This window comes from Nanorana parkeri, unplaced genomic scaffold (assembly GCF_000935625.1).
Source record: "Nanorana parkeri isolate BGI_ZX_2015 unplaced genomic scaffold, ASM93562v1 scaffold393, whole genome shotgun sequence".
Taxonomy (NCBI): Eukaryota; Metazoa; Chordata; class Amphibia; order Anura; family Dicroglossidae; genus Nanorana; species Nanorana parkeri.
Window position 1 is genome coordinate 340,407 of NW_017306661.1, and position 18,200 is coordinate 358,606.

The 18,200-nt window shown below is 42.5% G+C and overlaps 1 protein-coding gene across 1 annotated transcript in view; it reads left to right on the top strand.

The window, feature by feature from the left end:
* The window catches only part of TCERG1L (transcription elongation regulator 1 like), a 142,852-nt gene that overhangs the window by 13,480 nt on the left and 111,172 nt on the right, over positions 1-18,200 (top strand). Inside the window, exon 3 of the mRNA XM_018559413.1 lies at positions 13,238-13,421. Within this exon, the coding sequence (XP_018414915.1) occupies positions 13,238-13,421 (184 nt within the window). The remainder of the gene's footprint in view (positions 1-13,237; positions 13,422-18,200) is intronic.

The window sequence follows — 18,200 nt, forward strand, 5'->3', positions numbered from 1 at the left end:
CTCTATATGACCAAAACTATGTGAACACTTCTCCACATGAGCTCAGGTGCATCACTGTGCTTCTGTACAGAAAGCTAGCTCCATAAACACACAGTAGGATAGATTGGAATGCCGATTGCAACTCTTGTCTTCTTGCCCAATATCAGTCACAGTCCAAAATCTTGTGGAAAGCCTTCTCAGAGGCATGTAGGCTTTTATAAAGCCAGGGGGGACTATGAAAGATAATTAATGTGTTTTTGGGATGTAATGTTCAGCAAGTTGACCCTATGCGTTACACCAAGTGGACAATTTATAAATCATCCCCCCAGCTATACACTGGCTAAATAGCATTCACTCTGCATTCTTGCCACAAAATAGTGTCAAGGAATATAGGAATTTCCATTTGCAATGCTCCATTCAGTGGCAAGTTGGCATTTGCCCAGAGCATGGCTGGGAGTATGATTTAAAATACATCCCCCAAGTGTTGAGATGAAAGGACTTAAGTGATTCTCCAGACTAACGCCTAGAGTAGTCTACATCGGGTGTTTCTTGACAAAAGTGTAACATCTCTGTAAATCTACATTTTTCTTCCATGTTCTGGATATTCCAGATTACTTCATAAGTTTATTTTGTTGATTTAGTTATGGAATAAAGGTTGTTCACTTAGCAAAGGAAATGTTCAGCAAATAAGGTAAGAACAGTTCCCTCTTTTGGATACCCAATCATAGGCTAGGAAAAAAACAGGATTGTGTCTACCACATGACTGATTAATTAAAGTAAACACAAAACCTTTTTAATTAATCTCCATAAACATTTGCTTTCCTAAGAGAACAGTCCCCACTCCAGTAGTAAAGGAACCCCACTGGATTCAATTTTTTATAGATTAGTTGGTTGGCAAGGAGGTGTTAATCTCCTGCTGCTACGAAGTTAAAAACCTCATATGAGTCCTTAAATATTTCTTGTTGGCGTTCTCCTGCCATTTACTCATACTACATGTAGGACAGTTTATGTTTGGTAGTGTTATATATAGATACTTGGCAGACAACAGTAGAAGGGAATGACAGGCACACTATATAATTGAAAAGAAAGATTGCGAGAGGGTCAAGAATTACATAAATGTGTTACTTTGGTACACTCCAGGAGATAAAAATAATATCTCCAGCAGCAGTTTATCTGAACTAGACCAGTCCTTTGTGAATCTGGTATAAAAAATAATAACAATGTCTTACTTAGCACTCACCTTGGGTATAAATAACTCAATTTGTAGTCCAAAAGTGGCAGAGATACAGCATAAAATAGCTCAACTTACTCATAATCGTGAATAAATCTGTATAGCTCAAAGCTCAAAGCCCCGGCTGGCAGGATAGGTAGGCGACTATGTGATAAAAACCGCTCTAAGTTCAAACCACTTTGTGGGTGATGTTACTCAATTTCATAGCATTACTTCTGATGCTTATCCTAGGTGGACAGGAAGTGACGGGAAATTACCTCAATGCTAAAAAGACAGCCATACACCATACACTATCCAAAACTAAAAAAAAAAGTTATAGCTATACAAACACTTTAAAGGCTAGTTCACACCAGCTCCAGTGCGTTCTGGCCCCATTCTGAGCCAGATTGCACTGGATTGCATTCTGGCCGTCTCACTGTGTTCTGGGGTGGGAGGGGGCGTGGCGGTGCAGTGAAGTGGCACCACAACCACGCCACGCCCCCTGCCCGCAGTGCAATTGCCCGCACAGGAATGCAAGGCAAATCAATGCCTGCGTTCTGGTCCGGTCAGAAAAAATGCTGCCCAAAATAAAATGCATTAGGCTAAGCATCCCATTACATTAAATATAAGCCCATATTTACTAAGTCTTCCTTTCTTTTTTTTCAAATTCTTTATTTGTCAACAGCGTTGTACAACAGTTTTCACAGCAATACAGGGCATCTGCCCAACACCAGCGTCAATTGTAGTCATAACACATCTTATGTGCATCCCAAACAAAGAGAGATTGCAAACATTTAGTGAAAGTGAATCATATTACTATATGCTTTGGCATCATTTGGTACAATAAGTAATTTCCCATTGTTGCACAGGGTCCTCACACCCTACATTTCCCTTGCACCATTTCGTGTTCCCCACCTCCTATTGACCTCTCCACGGAAAGTGTAATACATTTTTAGTCACTATCGGGGTGGGGAAAAAGCATCTCATGCCTACACACCCCAGAGTGAAATTGTGCATTCCGGTGGATTTGTATGTGGTCCCACAATCTTAGTATGTATTAGAATGTGGGGGTGGTCTACCACATTCCCTACAAGTAGAGAAAGGACATCAAAAGGAGATTGGAAAAATATATAACTGCAGTTCGAAAGCCAGATGGTGGTGGTCTACTCCCTCCCAGGGCCTACACTTCCCGATCCGCTTCCTGATCGGGTAATGCCTGTTTGTACATGTCTGAGTACCTGAAGTGAAGCCATGCTCCCCACGTTGAGCAGAGGCGTTCCTCGGTGTTGCGCATGGACGCTGTAAGATCCTCCATGCGGTAGATGTCATTAATTTTCTCAAACCACATGCGGACTGTTGGAGGAGTGGGCCGGCGCCATAGCAGTGGGATACAGGCTTTGGCTGCAGAGAGCAAATGGATTGTAAGAGAACGCTTGTATTTAGCCATGGATTGGCTAGTCATATGCAGGAGGTATGTCGCAGGGTGATCACCCAGGTCGACCATGGTGAGATGGTTTATGATCTCCCTAACTGCATCCCAAAAGGGTCTAATCTCAGGGCAGTGCCAAAAGATGTGGGCCATCGTCCCCATGTCCGTGTTGCATCCCCAACAAGTGGGAGGCACCCGTGGGTTGAATTTGTGGAGGAGCGTGGGGACCCTGTACCACCTGGACAGAATTTTGTAGCCTTGCTCTTGAAATTGGTTAGCAACGGAAGCCTTGTGTACAAGTGACAGAATTTTAGCACGTTGATCGTCCGTAAATGTCTGACCCAGCTCCGTCTCCCATTTCCTCAAGTAAGGTGGACAGTAGTCCGAAGGTGGTGTGGACAGCATCCCATATATATAAGCTATGACATGTCTCACTGGTGTTCCCTGTCTACACATGTTTTCAAACGGTGTAAGGTCCCGGTTAGGGTGGGCCGTCCGTGGAATAGCCTGGAGGAAATGCCGGATTTGCATTGCTGACCATGCGGGCAGAGGGGGGGTCGTCAATGCGCTTATGGCGTCTTGGGATAACCAAATCCCTTCGCAGGAGAAGTCTAGAAGTCGAAACTTATTGGCAGCTAGGAGTCTCCTAGGTCGTGTGTCGTCCATCCCAGGGCCAAAGTCCGGGTCCCCCATCACCGGAGTCATGGGGGACGGGAATGGTGAAATGGAAGTAACCCTGAACGTCTCTCTGGCCATGCCCAGGGTTGCTCCTATGGTGGTGTGGGAGGACAGAACCTGGGGAAGTGATGCCGTGAGCCATGGTAGACCCTCTATCGGTAGTTTATGTTCTCCCATTTCCCTCCCCCCCCATTGTTTGCTCTCCCGACTACATATCCAGTCGACAACCCGCGCAAGATGAGTCGCCCGGTAATACATAAGTATGTCCGGGAGCCCCACTCCACCGCACCTCTTCGGCAATGAGAGAAGTCTGCGCCCTATCCTGGGGGGACGCCCTGCCCACACAAACACACCGAATAGGCGCCGTAGTTTGAGAAAGAACCCCGAGGGTAGCCGAACCGGCAAAGCCTGCATGAGATATAGCAATTTCTGGAGGATAGTCATTTTGATCGAGTTGCACCTTCCAAACCATGTTAGAAACAGGCCGTGCCAGCGTGCCAGTTCTTGGCTAATATGGAGAAGCAGGGGGACATAATTAGCTTCATATAGTCGTGCCAGGTCCGACGTGAGGAAAGTCCCCAAGTATTTAATGTGCGTCGAGGCCCAATTGAAGTGGAATCGTGCTTTGAGTAGTGATTGTTGTCAACTCCGGCAAGGTAATGGCCATTGCCGCGGATTTAGACAGGTTTACCTTAAAATTTGAGAAGTTACTGTAGCGGTCAATGGTCTGTAGAAGCCTGGGCAGGGATCTCTATTTCCCGGGAACCTCTGACCATAAATAGGAGGGGCTCCAGGGTGAGGACAAATATAAGGGGAGACAGGGGACAGCCCTGTCTAGTTCCGTTACTCAGGGAAAAATACTGTGAGCGAGCCTCGTTGACGTTCACCGCCGCGGTAGGGTGGGAGTACAGAGCAGTTATCCAGCGGTGCATGTTGGGGCCTAGGCCAATATGGTCTAGGACGGCATGCATGAAGGGCCAGCCAACACGATCAAAAGCCTTTTCTGCATCCGTGGAGAGGAGCATCAGGGGGGCTCCCCGCGTGCGCGCTCCATGAATTACATTCACGGCCCGAGTGGTGCTGTCCCTAGCCTCTCGCGTCGGAATAAATCCCACCTGATCGAAATGGACTAGCCCGGGCAAAAATGGTAGTAATCTAGTAGGCAATGGGACGATAATTTCCACACTGCGTGGGATCTCTATCAGGCTTTGGAATTAGGGTAATATGTGAGCGGAGGAAATCCTCCGGCCCCGCATCACCTAGCAATATCGCGTCAAGAGCCCCCACGAAATGTGGATTTAGAGTTTCCGAGAATGTCTTATAGTAAGCCAAGGTGTACCCATCTGGACCTGGCGCCCTCCCAGTGCGTGTTTGCTTCACAGCCGCCTCTATCTCCTACACGGTGATGGGGGCCTCCACTGCTCGGCTCGCTTCGTTACTTAGCGTCGGCATCTCTGAGTGTGAGAGGTAGGCCCTCATGTCAGAGACCATGGCTGTGGGAAGACCCGCTTCCCCAGGGGGATGGAGGTTGTATAGGTCTTGGTAAAACCGGAGGAATTCCCCAGCCATGGCCTGTGAGGTATGTAGTTTGGTCCCCGTGGAGGAGACGATAGAAGATATGAATTGTCTCGGTCGCTGAACGCGCAATGCCTGGGCTAGAAGGCGACTCGGTTTGTTGGAAAACTCATACATAGTTCTCTTCCCTTTCAGCAAGCGCCTCTTGAGTGTCGTGAACAGTAGGGCATCGAGGTCCTCCCTGACTATGTGCAGTTCTTTGTATGTCTGTAGTGCTAAGGATCGTTTATGGGTCGCTTCGAGGTGGTGGAGAAAAGGTGTGCGATCTCCGCTGCTCGCGAGCGCTTGAGTTTTGCCCCCTGACGCATGAGTACGCCCCTTATCACACATTTGTGGGCAGCCCATACCGTGAGAGGGGAGGTGGCTGGAGTGGAGTTGGTGGCGAAGTAGGAGCGTAGCTACAGGGCTACGGTCGATCGGAACTCCGGCTCCTGAAGGAGCGATTCATTAAGTCTCCACGAAGAACATGGGGACCGTGTGCCTATCAGGTCTAGCGAAACATGAATAGGGGCGTGGTCCAAGGTAATAAGTCTTCCTTTCTATAACAAATATCTGGTGACCTGACAGTCAAAGTGGTTTATTCACATAGGGGGACAACACTGACTGCCCTGCAGTGAAACCACTGCAAAGTTGTCATTCAGTGCACATGCATCCTTATTAAGGATGAGGTTCGAGTTTTCGTCAACCAAGAGTTCAACCCAAGTTCTAGCTGTGTGTTATCATGGACAGTTCCATTCTGGTGGTCATCACTGAAAACAGTGTGTGTTTTGCACATTATAATATGGCAAATATTAGCGGTTTTTTACCCAGAAAAATATACTTTTCTGTGTGTGAACCACAGCAACAACTTTAGTAGCTGTATGGCTGCTATACACCCCTCTCCCATTTTATTGTTTGGGGGTGCTGTTTATTACATTTTTTTGTTTTTTTTTGTTTTAGGTTTTAGTGCTTGGCAAAACTGTTCAAAGACTGTGCTCAATAGAATATTTTGGAGATTTTTGCCAGTAAAACCAATACACTGGCATTGTTTTTAAGGCCAGTACACATCTTACTCGAACATTTTGGGGCGCTGTTTACAGTGAAATATATATTCTATAATGATGATTTTTTTTTTATAAAAGCTTGCTGTTTTGATGCCTGGTGCAAATGATTCAAATGATTAAATTCTTCACACATAGGCACTACAATCTTTTGACATATTTTTTTTTTTTAAATTACACTCCAATTTGTATTTCTTTATTTTATAATAGTGGGGGGCTTTTCAAAATGGGGCCTAGTACAGATGAACAGATACTAGGTACATGGACATGAAAATACTTATTAAAGGTTTAGTAAATATTTGCAATCTAATGTTTATTTCTAGATTTTACAATGTATGGCTGTGGCCCTGATCAAAAGAATGCCTACTACAATTAAAGAAAATCCTGAACACAAAGGCACAAAACTATTTTGAGGGTTTATTTTCTGTGATCATACAGCATTAGACTGTATGTTGTTTTCTTCATAAGAAAATGTCTGTTAGGGCTATTTAAAATTGGGTCTCATATAAGCAATTCAATAGTGTGCATGTAAGCACTAAAACAGTTTAGGGAGTTTTTAAGTGAAATATTTTGATCAAAAGGTGTGTGTTCTGTTCAAAATGTGCCCTTGTGACAGTGATTAAATACTGTCACAACAATAGAACCTTGCGTGCTGGCCAGGGACAAACTAGATATGCAGAACTAGATAAGAAATGACACTTTGCTACAATGTAAAGCAGTGAGTGTACAGCTTGTATATCAGTGTACATTTGATGTCCCCTCAAAATAACTCAGCACACAGCCATTAATGTCTAAACCGCTGGCAACAAAAGTGAGTACACCCCTAAGTGAAAATGTCCAAATTGGGCCCAAAGTGTCAATATTATGTGTGGCCACCAATATGTGGTGTCACTAATATTGTGAGAATCATAGTTTTACTATAACACCACATACAGCTTAAATTCTTCCCACAAGCTTGAAATTGCAAGCAATAGTGTTTTCCAATGCTACCCTTAAAAGCTCATAAAAAGGAGGACCCTCCCCCTGCTAAATGTCACTTTGTATTTTTTTTTTATGCATTGCTACATGTCCCCCAGGGCATTGCCTAGTTCCCCATACCTTTTGTTTGACAGTCCCTTTCCCATTAGCCTTGAAAATGGTCAGAATTTATTTTCAAGATTGCCCCCTTCCACTGACTTTAATAGGGTTTGAGTTCACAATTCCTAAAATGTACGATGAGTTTGACGAACAGCCCTCAAATCGAACCCAAGTATATTTGCTAATCACCAGTCCTTACATACTCTGAGGAGGAAAGATACCAGCATTGTCACTGTGTTTGCCAATTAGCCCAAGACATGTCCAACAGGGCTTCCCCAAAGTTTTTTTTTAAAGACTGATTGCAGTTCAGCTTTAACTATTGTTTATCTGTTTAACAAAATGATTCTACAACAGCAGAGCTAGGCTATTTCATCTAAGCATGTCTCCAAAGATTTGTAGAGTTTCTGTTTTGGAATAGTGAAGAGATTCATTGAGTAGAGCATTGTTTCCAGCATATATTGATTATTTGGGCATTATTAGGTAATCTCATTTTACGGCAGCTTAGAATCCACCTCTCCCATTTCTTCTCTAAATGGAAAATACAACATGACAAAATTAATTTGTGTTTTAAAGGAAGCTAACTTGGCAGAATATGTTGCAAAGCGTCACATTATTTTTTGGCTATAACATAGAGTTTTGCAGCAATGTAATCCAAATACTAACCATTTTTCTTTGCTACCTGGGTATTGTAGGGTTTAGCAGACAAGGAATAGTGAGCACTTTGGTGTATTCCATGACTTGCATAGATTTTCCAGCTGTATAAATCAACCATAATGCTGATTAGCCTGACTTACATTGTTGCATAGTTGGGTTACAAAAATATGCATGTTAACTGAGTTCAACAAAATTACAAAAATAAATACAATAAAAAATATTAAAAGTATGGATTCACAGATACAATACTAATATTGTTATCTGTGCCGGGAGTATTTGGGAGAGTACTGGGACTCGGCCCAAATGCTCCGATATTTACCTCCGATACCAGAACTTCTGGTCACAGGGAGATCTCCCTCTAACCGGCACTGCCGAGGGAGCATGGAGCCGGCTTCCTTTTTAATCAGGAAGCCGGGTGGTGGGTTATGACCCACCTCCCGGCTTCCTGATTGGCTAGGAAGCTGGCTTCACTTGTTGCTAAGCAGCCTGGCTTTCTAACCAATCAGGAAGCCAGGAGGCACATAATGACTCACCTCCCAGCTTTCTGATTGGTCAGGAAGCCAGGCTGCCTAGGTACAAGTGAAGCTGGCTTCCTAGTCAATCAGGAAGCCGGGAGGCGGGTCATGACATTCCGCCTGGCTTTCTGATTGGTTAGGAAGCCAGACTGCCTACCAACAAGTCAAGCTGGCTTCCTAGCCAATCAGGAAGCTGGGATGCAGGTCATGATGTGCCTGGTCAGGAAGCCAGGTGCCTCGGCAAGTGAAGCCAGTGTTCTTTCGAAAGAACACCGGCTTCCCAGACAAGCCGGATAACAGGTCATGATCCGCTGCCCGACTACCTGATAACTGGGGCAGCTGGCACCAGTATTGGTATTTAGTATCGGGAAGTATCAAAAAGAAAATATTAGTACTCGATACCGAAAACCGGTGTCGGTGCATCTCTAATTAAAAGATATTCTAGAGGAAGGAAAAAGTACCTTTATAACGTATGGTCCAATTAGTTCCAAGGAAAAATCTGATTTTTTTCCCCTTAATGGTAGAGTTATCGGCGATGCTAGGCTGCCTTTTCAACTTTCACACCCTAAAGAAGACCCCAAATATGAGCCTGTGTCTAGCTTTTAACCAATAAGTACACACTATTATTAAATCTAAAATTTGTTTGGGTACCACTTCTGGCATTCTTTCTTTAAAGTGTATGTAAAGGCAGAACTTTTTGTTTTGTTTTATATAGCATATGGGAGGGTTAGACCCTATTTCAAACTTTTATTGCTGTCATAGCTAGAAAGATTTATCCTCTTCTTTTGTCCTTGTGGCCCTGGTCACCAAGACAAAAAATGAGGGCAAATCCAGAATTTTAGAGTTGTCATGAGAGCAAGAGGTGAGGGCAAAGCACCAAACTGGGGCTCAAGTTCTGTTGACAACTGTGAAACATGGGAATTGCCTTCACTTACAGGAGATGTCATCTTACTTCCTGTTGTGTCTCCAGGACAGGAAGTGAAGGTAAATCTCCCTAGTTGGACAGAAACCTAAAAAAATACCCTGATAGGGGTTTTAATGTTTAAAACTTGTAACAGTTACCTTCTCTGTGTAGCAGCAAAAAAAGTTTTAACTATATATACTCTTACATTTATTTAAACTGTAAGACTTAGGAGGTTACTGGTGGACCAGCTGAATGTGTACTGATTAAAAGTTATATTGCAGTATGTTTTTGGTTCCAATGGCTGGATATTTGTTACTCTTGAAGGAAGAGGAATGATTTTGGATGAGCAAGCGACAGATGCGACAGTAGGGGAGTTTTCGATTTATTGCAAAAAAGAGGTACTTTTTTCTCCAAATAATAATAATATACATTTGCATTGTTGACTTGTACCATCTTGATTCATGCAAGGTATGCACTTTAGTGACAGGTCCACTTCACATTGTAAGAAATAAGCCCTGAGCAGTAAATATCCATGCTCAGAGTCCCCATTAATTTAATCAACTGCATAAGTCTGTCTAAGATTCTATCTAGCTATTCTAAATTCATGACCAAACCAATCATTCATGACTAATTGTACTTGTAAACAATGTAAACATAAATTTTTCTCGCAAATAAAGCTTAATCTTGAGGCTGAAAACATCCCTAGCCTTTAAGTTCATAGACAAATGTGAATTCCTGCAGGCTAAAATTGGCACCCCAGTCTAATATTAATGTTAGTCTTACCTCTGGAAGACATACTGTATTAGTTATTTCTTTAGAAAATAGAGATTCAAGAATTATTGTGCATCACTGCAAGAGTAAGTTTGTGATTTTCCTGTTGTTCTTCTTTACAAAGACGACAAATGCAGAACTGATGAGACAGTCCAGCATGTACACAGGCTAAAATATGGAAGAAGCCAGGGTTAAATGTTTAATTTGTTTCATATGTATTTTCTAAAATAACATAAATAATTAAACTAGGTTATCACCATAGGTTTCCTTTAAATCAGACTTGTATCCAAATGAAAATGCAGATTAATATTCCTTTTGAATGGGCTGCCAATGTATCACAATTTACAATTAACCTTTTAATGTACCCGAACATTGATGAGGTCAAATCGACATTAATTTCAGAACGTAGTGAAGAAAACACTCAAAGGCACATAATGGAAATGTTTTCTTGGATGAATGAAATTCTAACAGTGAATGTGGTTTTCGTTCAGGAAACTCCTTTAATTCCAAAATTGAATGTTAGAATCAAATGAAATTTCAATCGACATTCATCAAGTGTCTGATGGCAATATCAGGTGGTAAAGAAAGATCTTTCATACAAATACTCATTCCCAAATCCACTAATGTATGGCCAGCTTAACCCTTATTTCTGTCCTAGTGGCAACTGAAAATGTATCTTCCCAGTCCTAGTGAGACTGGTCCTCAGTGTGAGTGAATTGCCCTTGTAGGGACACGCACAGCAATCTGCAATCAGCAAAATCTGATAGTGATTCTAACAGGGTTATTCACAAAAGGGTGAAGAGTAGGGATGCACCGATACCGTTTTTTAAGTATTACGTACGAGTACCGATATTTTTTTCCTGTATTCGCTGATACCGAATTTCGATAGCGGAAGTCCCATTGAGGAAGCCAGGCGGCATGTGACCCACCACCTGGCTTCCTGATTAGCAGGGAAGCCGTCCCCATGCTTCTCGTCACTAGGTGGCGAGAAAGCATGGAGCTGGCTTTCTGTTCAATCAGGTCGTGACGTCTGGCTTCCTGATTGGCCGAGAATCTGTCTCCATGCTCACTCGTCATGAGGTAGCTTGAAGCTGGCTTCCCAACCAATCTGGTGCCTGGCTTCCAATCGCTGCCCTGCTTCCTGATACTGGAAATATCGGGCTAGGCAACGGAGCATTTGGGTGAGTACGAGTACTCTCCCAAATACTTGGCATCATCACCGATACCAATACTGTTATCGGTATCGGTGCATCCCTAGTGAAGAGTTTGGAGAAGGAAGGAGAAGTGAACCATCTAGGACAACATAACTGGAAAGTGAACTGAATTGGAATTTTTCCAAATCAGCTATTTTGGCCTAAATTGTTCACTTCCCCTGCCTTCTCCAAACGCTTCACCCTTTTGTGAATAACCCTGTAAATGTTTGAGCTTTAATGATAGCATGAAAACCCATGTTCTGCATGACTTGGTTGCTTAATGTTCAATTTTTCAACACTTTTAAGTAAATCAGTAAAACCCTCTTGATGGGGTTATTGACATCAGACTAGTCAGCCTCACATAAAAAGTGATACAAACTCTAAAGATTCCCTTTAAACAGAGTTTGTTATGCGCAAACGATGAAGCAATTGAACTGTAGGTAATTAGCAGAAAATTGTTGTGCTATTTAAACGCAACACACTATTCAGCCGGATCTGGGATCTTTGATAGATTTGTTCAATGTAAGCAAAAGGGAAAAATTAAGAAACCATTTGGGAAATGTTTCTCCATTTAGTGACCTTGTTAGGCTGTGAAGGTCAAATTGCTAAATTGCTTTGCTTAACAGATAAAGCCACCAATATAAACAAGCTTATGGATTACAAGATCTCTCAGAATTCTGTGTATATATAGCTGATCAAGCTTTTCTGCCCCCTTCATTATTCTCACTTGCACAGTTTTGAATGTATAATTGGATCATACTGCTAATAGATAGCTAATTATTTTAAAAGATCACTAAAAAGGGAGCCAAGCAATGGAGGGTCGTTCTTCTTAGAATTAGGACCCATTCAGATCTATATGTTGCAGTATTGTGTATTATATTGCAATTACCACAACACAAATATCACAGTGTGGTGTGGTGCACTGTGTCACTATTTATTTTAAAGAAGAAGATTGTCACTCCAGAATATACACTGCATGGCCAAACAAAAGTTGCACACTTTAATATTTAATTGGACCACTTTTGGCTTTGATTTCCATAATCTCAATACAAGTTACTAAACTAAACATGAGATTGTAGTCTATCACAGGAGTGAGCTTGGAGCGGTGGCTACTCTTTAACGCACATAGGGACCATGGGGAACAAAAGTAGCCACCCTCCAGAAGGAAGGGCAGTGTCAGCACCAATTCAGAGATGATTTGAGGATCTACAGCCGAGAGATACACAAATAGGATATATTTCTGTTAATAGTTACAGCACTTGAATGCATTTTTAAGATTTAACTCTTGAGTTTAGTGTAATTTAAAGCACGTTGTGGGAGTGTTTATATGACGCAACACTTTATTTAACGTACTTATCTATACATCAAATATGTCTAAATACAGCAAATCATTTATACAGCAAACCATTAACGTAGTATTAAACGCTCAAACTTTTTTCAATAATGAATCCAGATCAAACAGATTTCCCAGAAACGTTTTATTTTTTTGCCCTAGCACTTACAGCCATAATGTTTCCAAAAAGCAACAACTGTCTCAGCTCGGCTTCCCTGAACATCCTGTCCAGTACAAGATCACAAGGGACAGAGCAGTCTTCAGCATCCATCTACTAGCTTAGAAAAGGGAAGAGGAGCAGGAAGCGGGAGAGTGTCTTGCCTTGCTGTGTCTGCGTGTTTGTGGAATCACACACAGCTTACTATCACACACAAGGGTGTCTCCATAGCACCCTGCAAGGAACAGAAGCCACCCTAAAACAGGATATCAGGACCAGTGCTCAGGGGACCAGCTGAGTCTGAAGGAAACTAAAACTTTTAAACATGAAGGAGCAGCATCCATTGTAAGTGATTTAACAGCATTGTAATAGCTTAAAACCTTTTGACTTTTGGATTTGTAAGAAATTTGGGTAGCTACAAATGTGCTCAATGTGTGCTGAATTTATTTCATGCACTAAGCTCGAGTTTATATTCTAACATTGCACTGGGGTTATGCTATGTAGACCATTTTGATGCAAATACTACTTAGCAGAGTCCTTCTTTAATAGGAGCAGGGCATGCGTTTGTTTTTGAAGTGAATGAGGGTTGCCATACAATTTGAGCACCATGCTCCCTGCAATGTCGTCCTTTTCACTGTGTACAAAATTCTGAGGCTTCAGCAATTTAAGCTACATGATTGCAATCCACAGTTGATAAGCTGACATATGTTTTCTTTCTGCAGATTCTATTCAACAACTCATTTGCTGTGGACACTGCCTGGATACACCCGGCTGAGGAGCTGACATTATTTCAGGGACTAGAGAAGCCAAGTCTCAGGGCAAGCCAAGTCACCATGGCTATATCCAGGCCGACTACTGCCTCCAGGCCACTTCACACCGTCATTTTAACGCCTCAGCGAGTAACAGGTTTGTGTTTGGTGTTATTTGTGAATAACAGGTGCATGTATGAACTTTGATGGAAAGGTGCATTAATGCCGTTGGCTGCCTGCAGCAAATTGGCAAAGCTTTTATCATTACTTGTTGCTCATGTCAATGCTTAGATGTTTTATTTTGTACATCTTAACCTAGATTGTGCAGCCAGGAATTTTTCCTGAGAACAGGTGCCTTGGAGTTAGATGTACTGAAATACATTCTGCTGAATTCAGCATTACTAGCTCTGATTTAAAATCTTTGTTTGGAAGCGATAACATTGACCAGAGCACACATAAAGTTTTTCCAAAATTTTTAAAGTAATATTGGGATATTTTTGTGCTTACCCAATGAATCTTAGTAGAACACAGGTGTCAAGACTGTAATACATTTAAACTTTTAATAAAGTTTATTAAATGAATATAAGTAAAGACATTTCAAAAATGAATGGAAATAATTGAAAACTAAAAAGGTAGGGGTTTTATTGCACAGTTACTTGAGCTAAGTTAGTTCAGGGGACAGACATGTAAAGCCTTGGGCAATCCCTGAAAAATAGGAACAGCTGGCAACTTGCAATTATATAATAATATATGTTAGGTCATTTCAGTTTGGTCTTGTTAAAGAGGAACTGGTAAGCTTTACAGGCTTGTATGACCAATGTATCTTGGTAGGCTTTCTTGTGTGCTCCAAGTGTGACCTGACCAGTGAAGCACCTGCTCTTTTACAAGAAGGGTGTGGTGCCTCTGACAATACCTGAGGAGAATGTGAAGCATAGACCCCACTCAAACCAAAGAGATGATGCATAGTTGTGGAGCCAGGGTGTTCCTGCACTCCCTTGGTGACCTGGCCAACAGCAGTTGAAGGGTCGTGATAGCATGAGCTACTCCAGGCAGGTCACTCATCATGGTGTTTGAGGAATTGGATAAAAAATGCTTGCTACATACAGTCATGAGCTGTGCTGAAGATAATGAGCAGAATATACTCTGTTTATCAAGCTAGGGTGGAAAATGTCACTAGCTACCTATTTCAGTGGAACATGGGAAGTCATTTTCTCACATTATTGGGGCAACCTTGTCATAACTGAAGGAATTGGTGATTAACTTTCAGAGATCTCTGCTAAGAAGTTCAATATCTGTGTTCCCTGCTGTGGTTTGTCCTGTTCTTCCTCCATGCAGCCTAATTTGACAGACAATTAGTGAAAGAACATTTTCACTATTGTTATCAAAACCTTCAGCCCTCCTCCCTAGCCCCCTTCAGTAGGGTGAGCTGAGCCCCCCCACCCCCCCCTCCCTCCCCAGTTGCTTTCTCCTATCGCGGTGGTGATCTCCCGAGTTGACAATAGCCTGGCCGGTAAAAATCTAGTGCCAGACTCCCTGCCTTTGTTATTAATGTCCCATAGACTTAAATGGGATGTACCCATGCTGCAGTAGCAATGTCTCATTCATGTCTGTGGCACATTAGTGCTCCCGTGTGGCCAGCCTGCCACTGTATTTTTGCCAGGTAGGGAGGCTGGGGGTTTTAATGTTGAATGTATACTTTAAATGCCAACTCCATGCACATTTATTAGAATGATTGAAAGTGACAATTTGACCACGTTAGAGGGGAGGCAAAAATAATCAGAGGGAGATGTCACTAAACGAGTCTTAGTGAGATATAAGAAGCTATAAAATGATTCAACCCGCCCGCCTGGAACCGAAATATACATTTTGGTTAGAGTTGGCCTTTATGCTTTCCTGCTTATTCATTTTTTCCCATCATGAGAACCCTTTTTTGACTATATGCTTATTTTTTTTGTTTAGTTTTTTTTATTACTTAAACAATAAAATACATATTCAATTATCTCCCTTCAGAGCTTTGGAAAGATGCAGGTTTAATAAAGCAGTGACTTTTTTTATTCTGTCCTGTGTGATATTTCTTTGAGCGTTCCGCCATTCCTTACGTTTTTGGAGCATTGGTTGCAGAATGGATTTGGTAATACTGCACAAGAAGCTGTATTCGATTTGTGTCACAAAAGCTTATTGATTGGCATCATGTTTCTATTAGCTTCTTCCTTAGAGTTTTCTGAGACAATTCTCTTGTTTTATGTCGGCTGTTGTAACCCCGATTCTTTGTACTGCAGGTGGCTTAAATAGAAGCCAAGCGCAATAAATAGCTTTAATTTGTTTTCTTCGGTCCTGTGTATTATGTCAGTGTATTTGTTATTTCCTCTGGTGGAAATTTGTTTTGATTTATTCGTACATAAAGGGATATGTTATGTAATAGCAATAACAACCAAGCTGGCCTCTTATGTATACCATGCAGTGTAAGGGGCCCTATATGAATTGTGATCCTGTTTTATGGCAAGGAAGAAGGCAGGGTGTTGATTAGCGGGAGGTCATATTGTCTCGCTGCCTACTAGGTTAACCCATGATGTATTTTATTACTATATATTGTAGATCACAACCAATCCGCACTAAGCCTAAGAAGCTATTAAAGAGCTGATTTACTGAAGAAATCATGTTTTCTTAGCCCGTGTACCTCTGGTCCAAACAACCTATTATGTTCATGAGAATTTTGTGCACAAGTATGTGGCTTGCTAAAACGACTAATTTAAAGAGGACCTGCATTATGGATGTGCCCAAAAATGACAGGCAGAGGGAAAAGGTTTAGTAAACAGATTTTCATTTTTGATATTGTGGTCGAAATTGTTAGATTGGTCAGGTTGGAAATGAAGTGAAGAAAATATCACCCTGGACAGGGCGGAGGAGGGAGCCACACCTGAGGGTGGCAGGGAAGACTCTCAGTAGACTCAAGGGGCGATGATATGAGCTATTGGCAGGTTCTCTGGGAAGACTGTTGCAAACCACCTTAGAGCTGCTAGAGGATCATGAGCTGGAGAGGCCTAAGGGACCAATTCTTTTGCACTTAGGATCTGACATACTGCAGAACAACTAAGGCAAATTAATGCTCAACCCAAGCACCTGTGGTACTCCCAACCTGTTGGGGAACCAGGAGAGGCTATGTGACCATGTCACTATTAGGCACCAGCAAGAATAACCCAAGAATAACCCAAGGTAAACCCATGACCCTAGAGAGGAGAGTGGTGGTGAGAAACCGCCTCACACTGTAAGGCAGGAAGAGGAAGTGTAAGTGCAGATGCACTAATTCTCCAGTGCGCTATCCCTTTCAGAAAAAGAATGGCAAAAAACAGTAACTATGTGCTGTGCTTATATGGGAGCAAGCCCCTGACTTATCAGTCACAGGCTCGGCTAATAAACACACTAACTATGTGCTGGAGAGCGCCACATGCAGAACCCAGTCAACACGTCACATTCCAGGGATTATTCACCCCTACCATCTCCAGCGATCATAAGCACACCAGAGGCCGTGTCAGAAACCTGGACCTGTAAAGTGCTCTGCGGCTAACACATTAATACACCAGGTGTTTGGGGAGTGCCATAAGTAGAGCTCAGTACCTGAAGGTCAGACTCCATCTAACGAAAGCACAAACATCAGCTGAACTGTGGAGCTGCATAAGGAGTCCCAGTTCAGTACCTTAGTGAAGTATCTTGACTGAAGAAGACGAATAGCCTTTTTTCTCAGTAAAAATGGTTAGAAATAAATGGTGCCTTTTACTGTATATCCGCGTGGAGTCCAGCTTGGCATAATTTATTTTTTACCCTTAAAAAGAGTAGTCCACCTTTTGCCAAAAAAATGAAAATAAAATGACACACATTCATAATAAACTGACAGGAGCCTGTGGGTAAAAGAACCCAGTGATTTAGGTATAAAGGTATGATTTAAGTATAAGATGGGGCGGGGGAAGGCAACATTACCATATTTCATATTACACCCAGAATATGGGTGTAACATGAAGCATGGTATTAAAGGAGAACTATGGGGTCAGTGTTTTTCCCCATAGTTCTCCTTAGGGTAACGGGAGGACAAAAACTAGCGTCCTCCCGTTACCCTAAGCTCAGTATACCGCGAGCTACAGCTCGCGGTATACTGAGATGCCGCACCTGGAGCGGATCCCGACTTAGATGACGGGATCCGCCCAGCTGCGTGAGTGACAGCTGGCTCTGCCTACCTAGAGGCAGAGCCAGCTGTACCCGCCCCCTCCCCGTCCGTTCCGCCAGTCAGCGCCGGCAGATCGGAGCGGGGAGAGGGTAATCCAACCCCTCCCCCTGTCACGGCAGAGAGCCGTTAAAGGGATGTGTTCGCTCACCTCCCGATCTACTGAGCCGACCTGTGACAGTCTCATTGTCACAGGTCGGCTTAGAACTATGAGGTGAGTGGAAATCACTCATCTCATAGTTCTCCTTTAAAAGTAAACTTAGCCTATAATTTTTAATTTAGTTTTAATGTTTGTTGTTATCTCTTGTTCTGTGTAAACCATATACCATATACAACCACAAGCAGTTGGGACATGCATGCTGGCTTTCATACTTTCCTGCTTTTACTCACCTTTGCCATGCAGATGTTATTTTTATACACGCTGCACAGCTTAAAGTTAAGATCACGGATTCAGGAAAACAACTGATCCCTCTATAAAGATCTATGCAAATATTGCTCCTGAGTGTTCTTCACTTAAAAGTATCTTGAAGGCAATGTGCATGCAGAAGTTACTGGCTCAGTGGATGGGATCAAAAGAGCGTAACAATCTTGTAAAGGCTGACACAGCGTCATGGGCTACAGTTATATGTGGAAGTTTCTTTGAAGGGAAAGTTGGAGGAAGGAGTGAACCATTTATAAGGTGTTTTTTTTACTTTTTTTCTGGTCACAGGTCAAAAATAT